This window comes from Stomoxys calcitrans, chromosome 2 (genome assembly GCF_963082655.1).
Source record: "Stomoxys calcitrans chromosome 2, idStoCalc2.1, whole genome shotgun sequence".
Classification (NCBI taxonomy): Eukaryota; Metazoa; Arthropoda; class Insecta; order Diptera; family Muscidae; genus Stomoxys; species Stomoxys calcitrans.
In genome coordinates this window covers 163,580,461-163,603,782 of record NC_081553.1, presented here as the reverse complement: position 1 = coordinate 163,603,782, position 23,322 = coordinate 163,580,461, and the positions used below count along the sequence as shown (strand labels likewise).

Here is a 23,322-nt window from a genome sequence, read left to right as displayed (position 1 = left end):
TACATGGAACGTTCTTAAGACATACCACGAAGAACTACGTTCGCAAATAAGGTATATTTGATGAGATCAAATTGTAGCCTAAAACTGGAAGAAGGGGACGATGCTGTAGCTCATATAAATTCAATAAATGACCTTTTTACAAAGCTAAGGGATATTGACGAGGAAAGTTTGTCCGAGTTATGTAGTTGCCTTTATTTATTATTATTCGGGAATCACTGTAATAATGTTTATATCGCTGAGGTCGAAAGTTGAACAAGTATTCAAGGATTTTGTTATGTTTCTGTTCACAAGTTTCGACCTAATTTCAGAAATTTCACAAAACTTGACGCCAATGCAAATGAAATGATATGATATATATGAACCCGTTGGCTAAAAAGCTGACTATTAGTCGGGAAGTCATTTTTACAGATGCCATAAGCATAAATGAGGTGTCTGTATCTCTATCCCTAAGTAATAGAGCGAATAATAAATTATTGATTGAGAATGAGATTCAACGACAGTCGAAACCGCATAACTTAAATACGCTTTAGTGAAAAATCTCGCTTACGTGAAACTTGACGGAAAGAGCCAGTCATTTTTGGTATGCAATTGAACTGGCTTAAGTGAAAAATCACCAAACTAAAAATACCGCTAAACTGACAAATTTTTAAAATCCCAATTCTATTTTTATATAAATCTGAAGTCGCAAGCGAAAAAGTTATTTCTATGGGAAATTATATCGAAATTTAAAGTTCGCGTCGTCAACAAAATTCGCAAAAAATGTTTTAATATACCGCTAATGACTGTATCTGTCTTTGAAAGGGTTTACTGAGCATTGTTCTTTCCAACTAAAGTTATTTCATACGTATTTGTACCTTTAACTAATGCTTATATCGCATTAACTGGAAATTATTTTACTTATCCAAACAACGCTAAACTGAATATTTCGGATAAGTGAAACCAAATTGATGTATTTTTAGAGTTTCAATTAACCGGTTTCGACTGTTTTTCGGATGAAAGTGCAATAAATAATTCAAGTGAAGATAAAATAATCAATGACACATCTATTATACAAGGCAATGTAAATAGTGATGGACTTGAAATAAGCACTTCATCTAGAACCAACAAAGGTATAGCGGCGAGGAGACTAATCGATGAAATTTGGTTAGCCAACGAAATTAAGGAAACTAAAACATACAAAGAAGCTAATGAAAGCGAAGAAAAAGTTCAATGGCTAAATGCAATGCAAGATGAAATAGAGTCAATGAGAAGCAATGGCACATGGGAACTTTGTACACCCCCAGAAGGTCTAACTGCAAATGGAAGTAGGTGGATAAACAAATTGAAACGAAATGCGGATGGTGATGAATGTCGTTTCAAAGCCAAGTTGCTCAAGAGTTCTCGCAAAAGTACGGTGTAGACTATGATGAGGTATTTGAATCAATTGCAACTCATATTTCATTCAGAATTTTGTTGTCTATTGTCGGTAAAAATAATCTCATTGTAAACCAGTTAGACGTCAAAACTACGTTTTTGAACGGCAAGTTATCAGAAAATATATACATCAAGCAGTAACTTGGATTTCAAGAGCATTGATTGTCCTGGACTGCAGTTGCAGCTATTCATATGGAGCATTCCACTGTCCGCAACTTGTGAACGCGCTCTGTAGCTCGCAGCTAAGCTTCTCGTGGCAAATATGAGCATTACACAGATTGGAGGTCAAAGTTCCAGTCTGTGAGTAGACATTATTATTGCTTGTGAAACAAATCAGCAAGTAAAACATATTTGCAGAAATGGTTTCCGACCGTATGGGTAACATTAAACACTATCTTGGAATCGAAAAATACAAAGAGAAAAACAGACGTTTTTGAATAGAAGTTATGGAATGGATACAAGTTATGGAAAAGGAGGAGATTCTAAACCCTTAGACAAAAATATTAAATACAGAAAGCTAATTGGTCACCTTCAATACATCGGCAAGACCTTTGCATTTTTGGACAGAAAGTTTCTAATCCTACTTTTAAAGAACGGACTAAGTGCAAACGAGTAACTTTGAAACTTAAAGTGAGCAAAAAAGAACAAGGTCTTATTGTATACGCAGATGCCAACTAATAGTGGCAGAATATTTTTCTACAATGGTGGTACAACTGGATGGTCATGTTAAAAGCAAACTTTAGTGGCATCGTCAACCCGTGAAGCCGAGAATATTTCACTTTCTGAAACAGATAAAGAAGCAAAATGGATAATGCAAAATATTGAACATCCAGTTGAAGAACCAATACCAATATCTAACGATAATCAAAACTGTGCACGGCTAGTTAATGATGACAAATTGCAAATTTTGCCCATGAACATTCCGCTGAGGAATAGCGGCAAACATATGCGTGTAATCCGATTCAAGTTTAGGCTCAATGATGAGGGGCCTCCTTTTTATAGGCGAGTCCGAACGTAGAGCCGCAGTACGACAACTCTTTAAGCTTTAACATGGCAAAGTACCTCACAAATGTTGCCATCATTAGTAGGAGAAAAACATCGCTGAAAATTTTTTTGATGGTCTCGCCAAGATTCAAACCTGGCGTTCAGCGGCGGCGGACATGCTAACTTCTACGCTACAGTGGCCTATGATGACAAGTTTTCTTTTAAAACAAGTACAAATTAACCAAGGATTTTGCAAAGAAAGGGATTATTACATACAGCAATTGTCCTATAGAAGAAATAATTGCTGACATTTAAACGAAGCATTTAACCGCAGCTAAACTCGAAGTTTTTTGTCATATGTGTATGAGTGAATGAGGAGGAGTTTTGGATATACACTTTGTCAATTCTTGTGAACATTCACTTGTTTAAATTATATCAATGTCGTTTGAATTAAAATTTGTTATTTAGAAATTTTTACTGTACAGAAATTCGTTTTTTCGTTTTTTATCTAAGAAAAAAATTTTAATTGAACACAACGATTGTTGGCCTCGTAGCAGTTTCATATTATTACTATAAGAAATAACCTAGTCGAAGAAAAATAATTGTATTTTCACCATAATTAAGAAAAGTAGGTAATGCTCTTTTTTAGGGAAATGTTGTTATTCCAAAAAACAAAGAACCTGTGACATATCGAATGTCATAATACCCCAAAACCAGAGGTCGTACAAGCATAAAGCTTTATGGAACCTTTTTGCTGAAAACTTTGACCCAACATACCCATACCAACGCCTAATTCAAAGCTGCATATAGTAATAAAAAAATAATTAAAGATAGATTATTTACAAAACTGTCTTACTTGTTAGGGTCATCGTCGTCCTCGCCACCTGAATCTGATATGCCTTCACCAAGTTGATGCTTTTTTGGCTTCTTGTTTGCAGAATTACGTTTAATTTTTGGGCTAGAAACACTTGCTGGAATAGTTATATTTTCTTTAGATCGCCTTCTAGTGCTGTTGTCTACATTCTTTTTTTCTTGAACAATGTTTGTTGCACAAACTGAAGTCAATGAAGAATTTGAATGTGTTGAACTATCCAATGATATTTCACTAACAGTGCTTGAGAATATGCTTGAAGACGGTGAATTATTCATTGTGCTTGTGCTTGTGCTTGTGCAAGGCTGAATTTGAGCGCGTCTTTTAGCTCTCGTTGTGGGTGCCTCAATTGGAGGTAACGTAATTACTCGTCCGTTACCTCTAATAATTTGTATTGGTTCTTTTCGGACCAGTGGAGATGTTTTCACTGTTTGTTGAGTTACTCTACTAGGAGTAATTGGTGATAGGGGTATAATCCTATTTACTGGAGTCACATTAGAAATACTCATTTGTATGATGCTTTTAGACGAATGAGGGATATCCTAATAAAAGAAATAAATAAAAAATTAAATTGTTTGAATGGCTACTGTATAGATTTTTACCTCAAGAATGTTTTTACTATTTGCTTGCTGAGAAATGGGAGCCAACGGTGGTGGATTCTGGTTAGCTGTGTTAGTGGCGTTACCCAAGGGATCGTTTGAGTCGCCAGAACCTAAAACGTCAACCGCTTCTTGCAATGTTTTATCGTCTTTTATTAAATCAACAACTTGTTGCAATATGTCATCTGGAAGGTCGTCATCGTCCGTAGTAGGCAACATGGTAGTACTTGTCATATCCATGCCCGCAATTTTGCTACTACTACTTGGTGCTTGCACAATATGTTCGACATTTATTTTTTCTTTATTTTCGCACATTTTTGGAGTTGATGCAACACTATTTAAATGCATACTAGGAGTCAACGCTGCCTCGGTGCTTTCCAACATTTTTACCAGCTCCGGTATGTTGGTCGGCATTAAAATTTCATTCGATTTTTGCATTTCATCAATCAAGCAGTCAAGTTGTTTGTCATGTTCAGCTTCCAATTCAGAAGTACTTTGATGTGTCTGAATAGAAATTTGAGCGGGAAGCTGATTTTTAGACGCGGTATCCAAGACTAAGGGCATGAAGCCCTTCGAAGTGCTATGTTTCGGCGAAGGAGATGTTGCAGAGCACTTTGTAGTGATAGCCTTGTTTGCAATAGTAGCAATAGGCAGTGCCTTTTCATTATGATCCAAGAGTAACGTATTCAAATCAGTAAAGCCTTTTGTTTTTGGACTAGGCATAATTTGTCTATGTATTATAATTTCCTTGTGAGTCGATGGAGACGACGCCTGTAGCTTGGCCGTTGCTTGTAATTTCAATTCATTCTGCTTTCTTTGCAAAGAAGGTGACGTTGGAACAAGTGGATTTAATGTACTGCTTGTCATAGCAGTACCTACTACATTAGTGAGTGCTTGAATTTTAGTTGGGGTTGAGCGAATTGTAACGCGACCAGCATCTTGAACGTTTTTCATAACAACTTGTTTCTGTCTACTGATCGCACTTGTATTGTGCGAAATTTTATTCCCTAAATCAGGATTTTCCTCCTGAGCGAGTACACGTCTCGGTTTTTGTGTAATTTTTGTAATAGACGATAGTCGCTTGTTTAATTTGGCGGCTCTTATCTTTCTTCTTTTACCTTTTGGATTGTTTACATCGAAATCTAAATCGCTGTCACGGTCGTTGTCCGACTCATCGGTTTCATTGCCTTCTGTATATTCACTATCATCGTCTTCTCGAGAGGATCCTGGATTATCTTCATCAATTGGTCGACGCTCCGTGGATTCATTCTCGCGTTCATCTTCCTTTGTTGTATGAAAAGATTTAGCTTCTCCGAGCATAGAAATTTTTTCTTTTGTAGATGATCCAAGCGAACTTTTTTGTAAAATATCTGACTTTTGCAGAGCCTTTTTTCTAACAAACAGTTGCTTTCCAGTAGACACAATGTTTTGATTGGAAGTAATTTTGCGGTTTTGTTTTTCAAGTTCCAGCTTATCGGCCTCTAGTTTCGCCCTCATTTGACTGGGAGATGTGAAAGGTGTATAGCAATGGTCATTTTTGATAACAAGCAGTTGAAATTCAAGGTCCTCTTTGCTTTTTCTGTCAGGACCCAATCCAGCCAATTCTACAAGGGCATAAAAGGTTATCTTCTGATACGTACGTAAAACAGTCGGAGTTGTACACTTACTTAATGCTCTTTTTATAATTTCATTTGCATCTTGTTCTCGATAAAATTCTTCGAAACTTAGTCCAACAATTTTGGCGCGCTCTCTTCTACGCCTTCGAGATTTTTTGTTTCTTACAATGTTAGTGTGACGACCACGGCGACGAAATTTCTTGCCTTTTAATTTACTATCATCTTGATTTTTCTCCAATAAACCTTGTTTGTCTTGTTGCTCGTCCTGAAAGTCTTGGCATGATTCGTCCTCTTCGTCAGAACTGCTGGTCTCCCCAGATAACCTGTATTCTTCGTCCTCTTCGGAGTTATCATTTGCGGATTCCAACTCTTGGCGCCTCACCAGTTCCTCAAGTTTAGCCTCCTTATCTTCCTCTTCCTCCATGCTAGGAGTTGGCGATGTTATACGTATCACACTTATAGATGATATTTTCTTCTCATCTGTAACAGTTATTTTTCATGTAAAAAAAGTAGTCCTTATGACACTACCACTTTATTGATCGAGGAAAATTTATGCATGGAGTATGGTACTAATGCAAATGATGACGAACTTACCTATAAGATTTTCCAATCCTTTGTCGTCGAAATTTATCCCATTTTTCCCATATACAACCACAAGGTTGGAGTCCGATGCGTTGGTACAATTTTTAGAGTCAGCAGACAGCGGACTGCTTCTTTCAATAAACATTGAACTAGACATAATGGAGCTCAAATATTGCACTTACTAAATAATTTCGTGCCGGCAAATCTACGATAAAAAAAAACAATGGTAAAACAGTTTTGATGGTTTGCAAAAAGAACATAACTTAGCATTTTGCAACACCAACCATTTTACAATTTTACAATTTTTCGTCTTTAATTCTTTAATTAAAAAGAGGGTGAAGAAAAGCAAACAACTAATCGATTTTCCGATTTTCGACTTTTGTCTGTAATCGACGTTTAGAAGCTACAAATCGATTATGCAACAAAAAAAATCGGGTTTTAGCGCCAAAAATTATTAGTTTAATGGGGACTTTACATGGCACATGGTAATGCGTGGACGTTGTAATAGTATTGGTAAAAATAAAGGTACTATATTCGTTTTTCACAGGTAAAATCACATGTTTTTCACATTACAAAAGCTCAATAACAACACAATACTTTTATAATTTTTTTTCATAAATAATGAGGGAATTTCCTACTCAATGAAATCAGCGCGTTTTTGTGCTTTAAAATCTATCTAAAAAGGTAATCATGAAAAAATTTCGCTAAAAGCGTATATGGTACCACCCTTGTAGGCCTTGATCTAGAGGTTCTCTCTTGCAGCGCTGAACCTCATGCGTATTTGTGTCTGAAGATTTGGTGGCAGATATCTTCAGATCTCTTGCAGCGAAATATTAGGCAAGTTCGTTGAGGTAGACGTCCAACCTATCTCAGATATCATCAGTGGTTAGGGGATGCCATGATCGTACAATCGTCCGCATATGATACGATCTCTATGCCGTATGTGGGGGTGGTGAAATGGAGGATAGGTAGAAGTTAAGTAGTGTCGGCGAATGAAATTCTCCTACTAGGCTCGGGATAAGTAATGCCTCAAGCGTCTTTGCAACTGATGAGAGAAGAGAGATCGGTCTGTACGACTCCCCCAAACTCGGGTCCTCTCCGCACTTCAGTAACGGAAAAACTCTGCCCATTTTCCAGACATCGGGAACTATAAGAGTGTTCAAAGAAAGTTTGAGGACAGTAGTAAGGAACTCAACTCCAGGAAGATCCTGTCCAGAGATTTCATCGGGGCCCAATGCTTTGGATGATTTTGACGGATGACATTCTTAACTTCAATCTGCTCTGCCAAAGCTATGCCCCGCTGACCTTTACCTAGCGGGGAATCCTATGAAATGAGATGCACATTAAAGTCTCCTGGAATCAGGCGATTATGGCCAGACAAAAAGCGGGGCATAGTCCAGCTGGTCGTTACCTAGGGAGAATGCTTTGAAATGTGATAAGCATTAAAGTTGCCAAGATTCAGGCGATTGTGGCCATACAGTTGGTGACCAAATTCGGGCCAATAAAGTTGGCCATTAACATGTTCGCCATTAATAACAGGCGATATGCACCCTTTATATAGCTCTATCTCGGCAGTACCGGACTTGACTGCCCACACATTCCATATAGGGTCTAAACTGCTAGAAATAGTGTATCACGAAGGCCCCACCTCCACTACTTGAGCGGTTCTTTGTTTCAATTTTAAAGTATTTCAGATATTTCACATTTGAGTCTTGTTCCGGTTTTCGAAAACGCAATAGTTATGCAAATAAACTAGGATGTCAATTACCAAGTGTTTAGAAATTTGAAAGCCTAGTGGGAAATTGCGCCACCATCGCCACAGGTGGTCGCTAAATGCGGTGCAAAAATCTCTGTTTGTGAAAAGTACTTTTATATGGGAACCACTTTAAAATTTTGGCCGTTTCGTCCATGGATTGGAATATACTTTCGCCAGGTCGGATCGCTTGCAAAATTTTAGACAAATTGGAACAAAAATGTGGATTTCAGAGCAAAACATACCAAACATTGGGTGTACGTTAGTATGGGACCTACACCTAAAGTTGGACCGATATGGATCATATTCGATATATTCGCATTTTATAGGCTTAAGATGTTTAATGTGGAGATCGATCTATGTGGTAGCTACATAAAATATGGATTGGGATAAGTATATTACAACAAAATTTTCGAAACTTTAAGGAGCTGAAGATTTCAAATCTGGAGTCCAGTCTATGATGGGGCAATGAAAAGATATAGTCCTATACAACCAGAGCTGGCAAACTATAGATAATTGCAATATTTTCGATATTTCTAATAATAAATATCGATACTATCCTTAATTTACCATCACCTATATTTCAAAAGAAAATAAGAAGTACATTGGTCCTTGTTTACGTTTTCTCCTATATGATGACATTTTCAATCGGCAGATTTGAAATCCTTAATGATATTCATGGGACCTATTTATATTTTCGCATGTGACCTAACCTTCTATTAGTGAATCCTGTATACAACCCATCCTAGAACATAATGGATAAAAAAATAAATTTGTGTCAAAATTCAGTTTCCTTAAACATAAAACTATTGAGATGAATCTTACACTTTTAAGGATGCAATCCTTAAAATTTGGCTTGGATAAAAACAATCTATTATTACCATCTGAATACCGCTGCTGAAGTTCATCAAATCGATTGAACCATGTAATGATATTACCATATTTTGCCTTCCGTTTAAATAACTGTTCAATTTAAAAAATATATTTATGGTAACGAGAGTAAAGCAAAGAGCCATGAATCGTGAAATTAGAAACAATTCTTACGTAGCAGCAACATAAGCAAAGCCAAACTTGCAGCTCTCTTTTCGAATGTTCGATTTAGAAATCGATTATTCGACTTTTTAGTCATTGAAAGTCGACTTCGAATTTTCGACTAATCAATTAGTTGAAAGTCGATAACGGGGTCCCTAGTTTCTAGGCAAAAAAAAAAATATAAATTTGTCTAAGGTGGTTTCGTTGGATTTTGGTAGATTTTTGTTGTTGTGTTAATGACGCTAACTGTTAATTGTACCATGGCACTTGATACATCTTAAAAGAGTCACTTGACATATCTTTGGTTCATTTCTGTGGTCGCATTTTACACTCGTCCGGTAAATTAACAGAAAGACTAAACTAAAATGAGCAGTACTCGTTAAAATGTATATTTTCTAGCTATCGAAAACTATGGCAACCATATGAATTCTCAAAAACTAAAATGGATACTGTGGAGCCGGACTATGCCAGTGAATCCGCAATTTCGTATAAACTAAAGCCTTCTTTAAGAGAAACATTTCAAGCAGTTAGTATAAAGGAAATAATTCATGAGACTTTGATTGATAAATTACAAGGTATTAGAAGCTATGACCAATTTAGTTTACGCAAATTATATCCCGATCCTTTTTCAGGGAAGACATACAACACAGATGAAGTTCGTCACTGGATAAAAGATATTGCTGATACTATTAACACTACAATAAAGAGTCGTTTGGTTATGCCCCGTTATAAGTATGTAGTTCAAGTGATGTTAGGACAGCAATTGGGGGCTGGATGTCATTATTATGCAAAGTGTTGTTGGGACGCGGATTCAGATTCCCAGATATCCGATATATTTAACAATACAAGTATTTTTTGCATTTGTACCGTATTCGGCATCTATTTGTACTAGTGAAATCATATATTTTAAAGCATCATTACACTAATTTGGCATCACTTAGAACTTTCGGGCCTCGTAATTTTGAAGTACAATAGACGGTATATAATAAAAAATATTCAATGGAAAATAGTTCGTTCTGTAACTTTTTCTAACAAAACTTCGCATCTTATTGCCTGGTTCACATGAGGAATATTCCTGTTTCATTAAGCCAAAATTGATTCTGTACATCAGTAAGAAAGTAGTCAGTTGACCAGCTGAGTAACAATTTTTGAATTTGGCGTTATATACATTAAAAACTGTTGCTGGGTTTTAGATATAGATTAATAGAAGGAAGAACTCCCAAACCATTAAAATCAGAATTGAAAAGAAAGCACCACACATGCTGTAACTTTGAGCTCCGATCTATGTTGTTGTAGCCGTATCTGCATGTGAAGGTGGCGATCGTCAAACTCCTGTAGGTCCGATCGCCACAGAAAGAGCGCCAATAACTCGCCTTGTCATATCGAGCATCATAGGCGCTCAGTTTTTATGCAAAATCCGGTGCCGCCCGGTCTTTCACTTGGACTTCCGCTCGATACCGCTGATTGTCCGCGACTCCGGTTGCAGCTACTCCATATGGAGCAATCCACTATTCGCAACCTGTGGACGCTCGAAGAATACCTTCATCGGCAAAGGACATTTCCGGCCGGTGGTTGTTTTCGAATGGTTACTGGAAATAGTTGTTGTAGCCACATTTTCATGTAAATGTGGCGATCCTCGTCAATTTTCAAACGAGCAAGCTCGTTCCGGTCCAAAGGACCGATCGCCGCGGGAACGGGTTGCCATTGGTTACTTATTCAAAGGCGCCAATAACTCGCCTTGTCCTAGAATGTGTAAGTGCTGTGTGGCGTCAAGTATACTTGTGACGCCAAGTATATTGGGAAACTTGGTCGGAATCATTTTTTAATCGACCCTATACATACAGCTCAGTATTCTCCTCACTCGTATTTGTAGTGAACATTGTGGCTGAAGGTTTGGTGGCAGATATCTTCAGATTTCTTGTAGAGAAATATGAGGCAAGTTCGTTGAGGTAGACGTTCAACCTATCGCAGATGTCAACAATGGGTGGGGGACCTGATGCCATGATCGTACAATCGTCCGCTTATGATACGATCTCTATGCCCTCTGGAGGTGGGGAAATGGAGGACAGGTAGAGGTTAAACACAAATGACTGGCGACTACAAAGATAATTCGCGCTGGAGGGACGTGTTGGCGATGTCCTCAAATAGTTTAGCATGGCTGACCGTGTTGAATGCCTTCGATAGATCCAGTGCACGAGGACCATCCTATCACATGGCCTGGGCTGATTGAAGCCACGGCAAATGTGTGCGGTGATGGCATGCAAAGCAGTTGTTGTGCTATGCAGTCTTCGATATCCATGTTGATGCACGGTGAATGGAAATTCTCCTACGAGGCTCGGGATGAATAATGCCTCAAGCGTCTTTGCCGCTGGTGAGAGAAGGGAGATCGATCTGTGCGACTCCCCCAAACTCGGGTTTTTTCCAGGCTTCAGTAGCAGCATGACTGCCCATTTTCTAGATATCGGGAACTATAACAGTGTTCAAAGACAGGTTGAGGACAGTGGTAAGTGTTCAACTCCAGATAACGCCTTAGATGATTTGGCGCAACGGATGACATTTGTAACTTGGCTCTCCATCGGCTCGGAGACCACAGATACGGCGAATGGCTATCCTCCTAGCCTTGTCACTCTCGGGATGCAAAATAAATTGTGCATCCCGATTCGGATCAGTCACGGTTACTTCGCCAAAAGTGACTGAGGTCCTGTCATTCCGCCTACCGGGGTTCGAGAGTGACTTAACAGAAAATACAGCATGGCTAAACCGGTGCCTAAGTTACATTGCTCAAAGTGTTCCAGCCACAAATTCCGCCTATGTTCGTTGACAACTCAGTTTATTTCCAGATTCAGCTCGCTGATTCTGGGCTTAGTGGGGCCCGTACAACGAATCCCATCACGCTCGTCTGCGAGTACCACTGCCTGCGGCGTGAAATTGGGTCGCATTGCGTCCATCCTCATTCACCGTGCAAAACATGGGGCCTGCTCTACCACTCTGGTCGAAATATGATGCGCATTAAAGTTCCTTAGAGCCAGACGATTTAGCCAGATAGTAACCCACTTATGTCTGGGTTGTAAGCTTGGTCATTAACTGGGACACAGCTACCAACCGGCGGTATGTACACGTTGTATAGTTCTATCTCGGCAGTACCGGACCTGACTGCATTCCCCATGTTATACCATAATTACTAGGTCCGTAAAAAGTTGAATACAATTTTTTCTTTCGAAGTGCACTATAGTTAAGAACCTTTACATACACAAACAACAAAAAATGGCGCGAACTAGAAACACACAAAATCAGAGTTGCGCTAATCACTGATTTTGACAGATAGTTCACACAATTTTTTATTTTTGGGCAACTGCCACTACCTGTTAATGAATATATTTTGCCCCATGCTCTCCATGTAGGGGTAACTAGCGCCAGGTGTAGGCGAGATGGGTCTATATTGCACGGAATGGTAGATCGAGAAGGCCAATCCCCACCTCAATTCCTTGAACGATCCTTACGTAGCACATTGTATCCATGACAACTGTGCAAGCTGTAGGTGTTGGTCAACTTTGTCTCCTGGATCGCTGCGACCAATATGTTCTTCCGACTCATAAAAGCCACAATCTCAACGATTGTGGCTTTTATGAGTCACAGTTTAAAGTTTTAAAAATAATACACTTCCCGGCACAGGCCTAGCAATATTGGGGCTGAGATGCTGCTATTGCATATATTGCCGCACTGGAGAGGTCGGTGGTCACAGCACGACTAGGACGCAGAAGGCGACGACGACGCTTGTGACCCACTGCTGGCTATTCGCATAGCTCCTTGCGACATATTCAGTATGACTATACTCCCGTTGTGATGTAAGGCCAGAGCAAGATCGGAAATGTACCCACTGCATGCGCCGATTACACATCACTGACCGATGATGGAGGCGGTTCGGGCATAACGAATTATTGGTAATTATTATTACTGTAAAGATGTTGTTGCTATTGCGACCAGAATTAAAAAATTTGTTTTTTTTTAACTTTTTTCTATTTATCAATTTTTTTTCTTCGAAAATCGACTTCAAATTCGATTATTTGACCTTTTTTATTCAGTAAAAGTCGACTTCGACTTTTTTACACAAAAAGGCGAATAATCGAGTAGTCGAAAGTCGACTTTTAGATCTCAAACAGGACGCGGTAATTTACACGGCAAAAGTTTATATATTTTAGAAAAATGGCACTTTGCATTTAGAATTCGTCTGAAGTGGACGCTTCGGGATTCGGTGCATAGTCATCGTTATACTCAGTACAGTTATAACTGTACATTGTTTTTAATTCTGTAATTTTATTACACGTGTTTTTATATACAGTTGGTGGGGACACCAACTTCGGAAGTACAACCTGGCATATAGAGTCGTACTCTGCCATTTCAATTAAAGTCCAAAAAATAGAAAAATGGGTGAACAGATGGAAGTAGAGTCCGCTGCGAAGGAAAATGGTAATTCCGAGGTCGAACTTACTGAAACAGAGAATGAGCTTTATGATCGTCAGATACGTTTGTGGGGATTAGAGTCACAGAAACGCTTACGTACAGCAAAAGTATTAATTTCCGGCTTAAATGGTATGGGTGCTGAAGTAACCAAAAATATCATCCTATCTGGTGTCCACGCCGTTAAACTGAATGATTCCAAAATTGTAACCGAAGAAGACTTTTGCTCGCAGTTTTTGTTGCCCCGAACAGCCTTGGGCTGTAATAGGGCAGAAGCCTCAATTGAGAGGTCAAAAGCCTTGAATCCCATGGTGGAAATATCGGCAGATATACAACCTTTATCAGAGAAGAATGAAGATTTTTTTTGTGGGTTTGATGTGGTTGTTGTAATAGGAGCCTCCAACAATGAACTTTTGCGCATTGATGATATCTGTCGCAGAAATGATATTAAATTTTTCGCTGGAGACGTTTGGGGTATGTTTGGATATATTTTTGCTGACTTAAAGGAGCATAAATTTGTTGAGTAAGTATTATTTTTTTCTAAATATCGTAAATCGCTTTAATGAAAGCTCGTTCCGGTCCATCGATCGCCGTGGAATGCTATGAATATTGCTTATTAAAAGTCACCGATAACTCGACTTATAACGATTATCATAGACACTCAGTATTTAGGCAAAAACCGGTGCCGCCGTATTTCCCATTGAGACTCCGCTCGACCGCTGATTGCCCGCGACAGTCACTTCGCATACGAAGCATCCCACAACCGGCATCCTAAAAACGTGACTGGTTGCTCTCAGCAGAGTTTCTCGTGATGGCGATGAACACCACATAAATGCTAGCTCAGAGTTGCAACACGCCGGACTTTTTTCAGTTTACACTAGTTGTGGATAATACGACACTGATACTCTCCCTTAACGCAAGTTCATTATATTGTACAAATAATTTCCCTCTACAGATATCTGACACACATTTTTAATAATTTAAACGAACACTATTATTTGTCAAAAATATTTTTTATTGATTTAAAAGACGAAGTATGCAGAAGTAATCTTAATTTCAGATTCCATTGTCTCTTCAACTTATTACCACCTTTTGTCTGGACTATAGCTCTAAATCCTTCAAAAAACGTGTTCTCTGGCAAGACAAATATCCCAATTCAGCAATTTGTTAACTCCCAAAATGATCGTTTTTACTTAATCGAGCGCACGTTAGAGAATTTCAGCCCACAAACGTCCACCCGAAGTGATTTTTCATCTTTTCGCTCCCCAATCGTTTTCATCGGACCTGGCGTGGAAGCAAATGCGACTTATTATCGGCAAAACATATTTTTTCCCCTCTGTTGTTACTTCCAAGGTAAGGTCTTGCGGAAGACCCATGGGTAGCCGCAAGAGAACACATATTAAAAGCTGTTTTGAAGCATGGAGCGTGGACATGTAAACATTTCTCTCGTGTGGATGTACGTAACGCCAGCTCAGCACGTTTATATATTAAGCTGGCTGGCATCAATACAAAAGGCTTCGCGGGCAAAAACGCATTACTAAGAATAAACTCCCAAATAGAAAAACTTATACCTAAATGTATATACAAACTTTATACATAATCCAATTTGTCCCAATATCGTATATCTTTTTGAAAAACTATCCTAAATTTGGAAACATTTGTTTTTAGTAAGTAGCACCTGTTGCAATTATCATAATATTAACATGGAGGGAAAAAAAAGAAGTTCAGAAGAAAAAATACTTACTTAAATTGGCTATGACAGAACATTTGTCCCATTAGCCGAACGTAACGTCTCCGTCACGAAGTTTCGGGATGTCTCCCACCACTTGATCTTTTCATCGGGCTCTTGGTCGTCCCGTTTTGCGTGTATCAACGTGATTGTCTTCAAAAGACTTCTTTGCTGGGCCTTCTTCATCCATTCTGACAACTTGACCTAGCCATCTGTTAGCCAATATTATCCTTCAAAACTGGTGTCATTTGTTTCGGTTACGGCTGTGCCGAGGTAAATAAAGTTGCTGACTATTTCAAAGTTGTAGTTCCTGACACCACTTTTTTATCTGCTCAGGTTTACAGGGCTTTGTAGGAATTGATATCATCCACTTTGTCCTATCTCCATTTACTGCCAACCCCATTTTCGTTGATTCTCTATCGATACTTGGGTAGGTTGGAAACCAAGCAACGGTTCTGATTGGTTTTGACTTGGCAAAATCCAGGCTTATCTTGGCCTTCCTTAATTTCAATTGCGGACATAAACCTTCCCGTTGTGTCACCTGGGTTTCTACCTTTTACATTCGTTTAAGATAGTGAGCTAAAATGTGCCACGAGTTCACCTATAAAACTATAAAAAGATAGGTTGGGGCGTCGAGTAAGTAGCCCATCACCCGGAAAACTTGAAGAAATAACTATGAAAAATATTAGAAACAGAAGAAGAAATAGGACTCTGAAAATGACATTCTTAGCGTTTTGTAATGTTGTTGTTTTTGTAGTAGTGTGTTGTAATGATTGGGTTAGGTTAATTTAGGTTAAAAAGAGGGTGACCTAAGCCAGTAATCGGCTTGTGCCCTCTAATTACTAAAAAGTAACCTCGAAAAAGGAATTCCGTGCCACTTACAAAATCTCTACTTGTTTTTCATACCACGCCCTAAGTAGCATCTGAATACCACATGAATACCACGCAGACCGGACTTCAATGTTCCAATGTGTGGTGTTCACAGTTATCCCATGCCGGGATGGTTTACATATAATTTTTCCCTTTATTTCTGTGTTTTAAATAAAATGTTTAGTTGTAATGTTTTTATTTGTTTACAACTAAAACCAACAAAAAAGATTTAGTTAGATCCAACCATATCTGCCGTCAGATATAACTGGATCATATGCCTAATTAGATGCGAACAACAGGAAAATTGTCAGCAGTGGTTATCCCTTGATTAATGCTGGTTACATTTGTGAGGTATCTTGTTGTTTAAACTTCTCTACCAAGTGGTGTTGCTATGCGGCACCCCGTTTGGACTCGGTATAAAAAAATGAGGCTGCTTAAACTTTAATCGGACTGCACTCATTCATATGAGAGAGGAATCTTCATGGGAAATTTAATATTAATAGAGATTTATGGGTCTTTGTGTTTATTATTTATACTTTAAGATCCAATTATATAAAAATATTTTTTATTGTGATAAAATTGTAGCAAAATATATTTAATTGTTGCAAATTCGATCAATTTAAATCTAATTTCATCTAATTACATTCAATTATATATAACCATTTCCGTCTGTTAGTTAAAATCACGCTACAGTCCTAAAAATAGAGACATTGAGCTGAAACTTTTTTTGTTCATAAGCAGGTTAAGTTCGAAGATGGTCTATATCGGACTATACTTTGATATAGCCCCATAAACCGATTCGCCGATTTAGGGTCTTAGACCCATAAAAGCCACATTTATTATCAGATTTTGCTGAAATTTAGGACAGTGAGTTGTGTTGGACCTTTCGACATCCTTCTTCTTGGCCCAGATCGGTCCAGATTTGGATATAGCTGTGATATAGACCGATCTCTCGATTTAAGGTCTTAGGCCCATTAAAGGCGCATTTATTGTCCGATTTTGCTCAAATTTGGGAGTATTTTGTGTTAGGCCCATCTCTTCAATTTGGCCCATATCGCCCCAGATTTGGATATAGACCGATCTCTCGATTTAAGATTTTGGGTCCATAAAAGGCGCATTTATTTTCCGATGTTGAGTTAGGTTAGGCCTCTTGACATCTTCCTGTAATATGGTACAGATCAGACATAAACCGATCTCTCGATTTAAAGTCTTGGACGTATAAAAGGTGCATTTATTGTCCAGTTTCGCCGAAATTTTAGACAGTGAGTTGTGTTAGGCCCTTCAACAATTTTCTTTAATTTGGCTCTGATCGGTTCAGATTTGGATATAGCTGCCATATAGACCGATTTCTCGATATAAGGTTTTTAGCCCATAAAAGGCGCATTTATTGTCCGCTTTCGCCGGAATTTAGGACAGTGAATTGCGTTAGGCTCTTCGAGAACTTTCTGCTATTTGGCCCAGTTCGGTCCAGATTTCTCGATTTAAGGTTTTGGGCCCATAAAAGGCTCATTTATTGTTCGATTTCGCCGAAAGTTTTAAGCAAGTTTTCCGATCAGACAGACCTGTCATGACAGGTGACTAAGACGTCTGTTCTAGCCATGACTAAGACGTCTGTTCTAGCCAGTAGATTAGGCCACATATTTACGACCCACCTGGTCGTATAGTTTGGATCCATCCGAATAGAAGTCTATGTAAATTCTATTACCAGAGATATTGTAGTTCCAGTCGGTCCTATAAGGAAAAGTATTACAGTACTTTTTAGCAGAAATCGGCGCAGGCAAAGTGTAATCCACACTGCCTGGAACATCAGATATTTTATCAAGGATAACACAGTATCCGTAGCAGACACATGACCAAAGAGAAAGCTCCGTTAGCCTCGCACCAGTGATCGCAGCTATTTGTCTAGCCACAATGTCCAGAGGCGTTAGGTGTAACATTAAATTCAGTGCATTAGATGGTGTCGTCCTCAATGCGGCTGTGATCCTTTGGATCCTTTGGATGCGGCTTGGTATTGAACAGTAGGTGGACTTTCGAAGCGCTTTCCACCAGACTACAACACCATATAGCATCATCCCATTGCAGCCGGTTGTACGTACCGGATTGACCCGACGTATTCCTTCATGGGCAAGGTTTGCCGCCTCAGTATTATAGGACAATTGCAGAATATACCCAGTGCATGAAACGAGGTTTAAACCCCAACTTTTGCCAATAATTCTCATGCAGGTATATAGGGCAATAGTTGCCTTTTTGCCCTTTCCAAAATGTTTGATTTGAGGTTCAATTTTCTGTCCAGCAAAACACCTAGGTATTTTGCGCTTTCAAAAAGTACAAAATGTACATTTATAACAAAAACCATGGAAATTTGTCTTATTTCGAGATAAGGTGTTTTGTGAATGTCCACATATTAATCAAGTTTGTTGTTTATGAGCCTCCTATTGTACCTTTAAATTAATTTAACGGATATTATTCTTCTTCAGGCACCGCAAATGATCAAACGTTTTATTGCCTTTCCAAAAAACAAATTATTTTATCCCCTGTGAACATTTACCTTAAACATAACTAAATTAATAATGTTAATTAAAATTTCTTTTCAGAGACGTTGTTAAACACAAAATCATTTCAAAGCCAAATGAAAAAACTAAAACAGAATTGATAACTACAACTGTACAGAAAGAGTTATCTTTTCCATCATACCAAGCTTTTGTAGACTTTGACATGAAAAATCCAGCATTTCAAAAAAACTTGAAGCGAAAAGGTCCTGCCTTTGTGCTGCTGCGTGTATTGCAAAAATTTCGTGAATCTTTTTGTCGCGATCCTTCCTATAAATCTAGAGAAGAGGACTTGAAACACTTGGAAAGCTTACGGGATGAATTTAATATATCCGGAATGATAATGGCTAATAATTATTTGGAGTATATTTTTGCCCAAATTTCTCCAGCAGCTGCTGTGGTGGGTGGCGTTATGGCACAGGAAATAATAAAGACAATCACAAAAAAGGAGTCGCCAAACCTCAATTTATTTCTATTTGATCCACAGACCTGTTGTGGATTTATTGAAACAATAGGCGTTTATTAGCGCTAAAGAAATACATATAATACTTTTAAATACTTATGGCAAAATTTTGAAATATGCCCTTCTGGAGTTTAAATGGAGAATAAAAAATACAAAAAAAAATACATTTAAACCATTTTTATTTCTTTTACAAACAATCGAAATATGTGTCAGTTATAAAGGTTCGAGGAACATCTTTTTCTTTTATCGTACAATAGAACTAAGACTGTTAACAGTTTGCACTTCCAGAAAATTTTATTGGCATTTTTGTTAGCCAAACTTTATGTAGAATATTTATTTATAAGACTATATTCTGCAAATTAATTCATCGTTTCTAGACCATCTTGCGATTAATGCTATACAAAATTAAATCTGTTGTTATTGTTTTAACCACATTTGTATGAGGAGGTGGCGATCCTCGTCAAGCTCCATATGTGAGCAAGCTCGTTTCGGTCCATAGGAACGCGGGAACGTTATGGCGCCAATAACTCGCCTTGTTAGCTTGTTCCGGACGGCAGCTTCTGATTTTGTAGTGTTGTGTTTGAGCAGGCATTCTAAGGTTCTCGGCAGACTGTTTGGATCAGAGGGATCTATGAGTGTTGACATCGGCTCATGTCTGTGGATAGTACATTCTTCAAGGACCTGAGAAATATTAAGTACCTGATTGCAGTTTCTGCATTAAATTTAGTGGAATTATCATAGTCATGTTGTGTGTAAAAAAAACAGTTTTCAACTCACATGCGGACTAGTATTATGCAGTGGTTGCGTGTGTATTTATCATAATGTGGAACTCTTCTGCATCTGGAATGGCGTAAGCATAAAAAACAAATTCTCCTTATTTGTTTGTAGATTTTCATGCAGAAGCTGTTCATATGGATTTGATATTGTACTTGAAAAACATGGGTGTTTCCACAACAAGGGGCATTTTGACTGCGCCTTTGGCAACTTCATTTCTAGTTATATTAGTATGTGATGGTAACCCAAGGCACATGCTAAGGCTATCCGAACATATTACAGCTTTTATTTCATTTCATTTTATTAATACAATACTATAAGCCTTACTGCCAAAAATTTTGCACTGCATACCAATAAAGAAGATATATACATATCATACCTTAGATATAAAATAATTACGATGACTTAACTAATTGATTCAAAAAGCTATTATTTTATTCATAAATTGCGCCAAACCCAAATTTGGCCAAAATTTCAAATAATATAGTTTAAGTAAGGTTGAAAAGACGGTGCAGATGTTAATCCACCCCATGTCACTATGGACATACACCTAACCCAGTAATCGGCTTGTTGTGCGCTCTAAAATCTATAAAGTAACCTCTAAAAAGAAAATTTTAAGTTAGGAATTCCGTGCGACTTACAAAATCCTTAATTTTTTTCATTGCCACTCCCCTAAGTTGGTTCATGTCCGTGTCCCCACCTAAGTGCCGGTATCGCAAAAGCCGGGCAATGACAAAGGAAATGCTCCAACGTCTCATCATCTTCCCCGCATGCCCCACACATGGTATCACTTGCAGCACCGATTTTACATAAGTGAGTTCGTAGTCCTATGTGTCCCGTTATGATACTATACTAACCTTCTTCCTGCTTCCTTTCAGTAATATCCTCGTCTTCTCACGATTTGGATCCCCCATAGGATTTTCGGCGTCCTACCGACCGTTTTACTGTTCCACAATGTTGCAAGCGCATTCGTCGCTCACTCCCCTAACTCGGACTGCGTCGACCCGAAAGGCTTCGGTTTAACCGAGTTTATTGACGGTAGTCCTCTGGCCTTCACCGCCAAATCGTCTGTCCTTTCATTTCCCCTTACTCCGTTATGGCCCGGCACCCAAACAATGCGGATTTTGCCATCCTCAGAGAAGGCGTTAATCTCCTTCTTACACTTCAAGACTGTTCGTGACCTTACCGTTCTGGTTGTTATTGCCCTTATGGCAATTTTACTGTCTGTAAAGATGTTCACACTCGACGTCCTCGCGTTAGCACCATACCACCTCACGCATTCCGTGATCGGCCGTATCTCCGTCAGGCAGTCTAAAACAGATCTCAGTCCCTGGGTCCTCAATGTAGTACCCCAGGCCCACCTTGCCCTCTAGCTTTGATCCATCCATGTAACATGATCTTCCAGATGATAATAATAGTGTTCGCTCAATCCAAGTCTTTGCAGCTGGCAGCAGTGCCTCGGACTCGTCCTCAAGATTCATCTCGGGTATCCGATCAGAAACATCTTCCCTTTCTTCCGGGTTTCCTATCGTCGCCTCGATTATACCGCGATGGTATGAGCTGCTGTCATACTCAATCCATTCTCCAGTCCGCCGGTCCTCGATGTCAACGCATGCTGCCAGTGTGTACGTTTTGGCATCGAAGGATGCTTCTATTTTATGCACAACCTAGTGCAGTCTCCACCGACCTTCCCTTGACATAGACATGCTGTATTTGAGCAGTTCGCTGGATGTCTTACTCTTTATCATGGTGTAAACAATACGTTCCATGGTTTTGAGTAGAAAGGACGTAAGGCTTATGGGTCTGTAGGCCTTTGGTGTCGCATAACTTGTCTTGCCGGGCTTGGGTATTAACACCACCCTTGCCTCCTGCCAGGCTTTCGGAGTATATGGTAGTCCTAGGCACGCTGTGAAAATTTTGTCCAGACAAGGAGCCAGGTAGTCTGTCTCTTTCTGTAGTAACGCCGGAAATATTCTATCAGGTCAAGGTGACTTAAATGGTTTGAAGCTCCTCAAGGATTCCTTCACCATAAATTCCGTAATTATAAACCTTCGATCAACGTCATTATTCCAAGATTCCGGTGTCTCCGTAAGTCCCTTCGTATTCTGTGCAAAATGGGTTTTCATCAAAAGCCTCAACATGTCCTCCTTTGTCTCTGCTCTCACTCCCATGTCGTCTACTAAAGTTTCAGTTTGGACATGGATTGGACATGAGAGGATCTTTTCTATCTTGGCGGCGTCATTAACGCTATCGACGTGTTCGCAGAAAAGCTTCCAATAGGCACTTTTTGCCGCTCTGGTAATCTTATTGTATTCCTTGAGCCGTGTGTAGTACACATCCCAATAAATTTCCGCTTTTTTTCGACGTGCTCTGTTAAAAAGTCTGCGGACCTCTTTTCCAATATTGCGAATCTTCCAGGGTTTTTCTTGGGGAGATTTCCTTTCCCGAAGAGTACAACTATCTTCGAAACACCCCACCAGTGCTGTCGTAAACCTGTTGTCATTTTCGTCAATGTCTTCTATGATTGAACAATGTAAATTATCTTGCCCAAGTCTTCTTCTGAGTAGCCTTCCGAATTTTGTCCAGTTGGTTTTCAACTTATTCCGGAATCTTATCGGTTTCGGCGCTGACCGTGCTATTCTAAACCTAATGTAGTAATGGTCAGAGAAAGAGTGTTCCATGAAGACCCTCCAATCCTGAACCTCATCGATTAGATTTTCCGAACATATCGTCACAACTTATACCTCCTCCCTAATCCTATTAACAAAGGTAGCGGTGATACCAATATTGAGTGTTATTTGGTCGTTAGTATTTAGGAATTCTGCCAGGGCTTGGCTCCGCTTATTAGTGTTGGTACTACCCCACGAAATGTTCTAAGAGTTAGCATCGCACCCTATTAGTACCTCGTTTCCTGTTTGTTTTGCTTTCCTCAAACAGCCGTTGTAACTCCGACGTGGGTGGCGATGTCGGAGAGTCGAAAGGCAGAAAAAGTGATGCCAGATATGCTCCACCGTCTCCCTGTCTCACCACTGTTGCATCCGACGTTGACAACTCTGGGAAAAACATATAATTCAAATTTTTATGACAAATAACACAGATCCTCGGCCGAGTACCAGTGTTAGCATAGAATAATTGGTAGTTGATATGGTTCAGTCCAGAAACTTTGTTCCGCTTCGTCCATGGCTCCTGAATTAAGGCAATATGAATCTTTCCCTTGCTGATTTTCTCCATCAGAGCGTGAGCAATCTCGCTCCAGTGGAGGTTTATCTGGATTACCTAAATCATTGGTCCTCCAGTAAGTGGGCGTCTTGGGAGTAGGTGATGATTTCATCGTCTGCTCCCTGTTCTTTAGACTGCATTGACTGTCCTGTCACTGCACTGCCTGATGTCATCATTTAAGGTTCTTTGCCTGGTCTAGTCTTCAGTCATCGGGCCTCTTCATTAAGCTGTATTGGGTTTCCACGCTCAATATTGAGCAATCTCGCTCCAGTGGAGGTTTATCTGGATTACCTAAATCATTGGTCCTCCAGTAAGTGGGTGTCTTGGGAGTAGGTGATGATTTCATCGTCTGCTCCCTGTTCTTTAGACTGCATTGACTGTCCTGTCACTGCACTGCCTGATGTCATCAT

The 23,322-nt window shown here is 39.2% G+C and overlaps 2 protein-coding genes across 4 annotated transcripts in view; one reads left to right on the top strand and one right to left on the bottom strand.

The window, feature by feature from the left end:
- LOC106086864 (death-inducer obliterator 1) overlaps positions 1-6,423 on the bottom strand; it is a 29,654-nt gene extending 23,231 nt beyond the window's left edge. The window contains exons 1-5 of one of the 3 annotated variants that reach the window (XM_013251679.2): positions 6,350-6,423; positions 6,078-6,270; positions 5,535-5,963; positions 3,871-5,471; positions 3,254-3,810 (exon numbers count right to left, since the gene is read on the bottom strand). In XM_013251679.2, the coding sequence (XP_013107133.2) occupies positions 3,254-3,810; positions 3,871-5,471; positions 5,535-5,963; positions 6,078-6,222 (2,732 nt within the window). In that variant the 5' untranslated portion in view covers positions 6,223-6,270; positions 6,350-6,423. Of the gene's footprint in view, positions 1-3,253; positions 3,811-3,870; positions 5,472-5,534; positions 5,964-6,077 lie in introns of all 3 variants that reach the window. The other 2 variants (XM_013251681.2, XM_013251678.2) reach the window with 2 other exon arrangements.
- Positions 6,424-13,038: 6,615 nt separating this feature from the next.
- LOC106086865 (SUMO-activating enzyme subunit 1) lies at positions 13,039-19,091 on the top strand. The gene is made up of 3 exons (XM_013251682.2): positions 13,039-13,057; positions 13,279-13,831; positions 18,502-19,091. Exons 1-3 carry the CDS (start codon positions 13,054-13,056, stop codon positions 18,980-18,982), a joined length of 1,038 nt encoding a protein of 345 aa, XP_013107136.1. The 5' UTR covers positions 13,039-13,053; the 3' UTR covers positions 18,983-19,091.
- Positions 19,092-23,322: the final 4,231 nt, after the last annotated feature.

What these genes read in the sequence shown, in the direction of transcription:
- LOC106086865 (XM_013251682.2), top strand. An exon ending in AAGGAGCATAAATTTGTTGA is followed by an intron (nt 13,832 to 18,501) that starts GTAAGTATTATT and finishes ATTTCTTTTCAG; the next exon opens with AGACGTTGTTAAACACAAAA.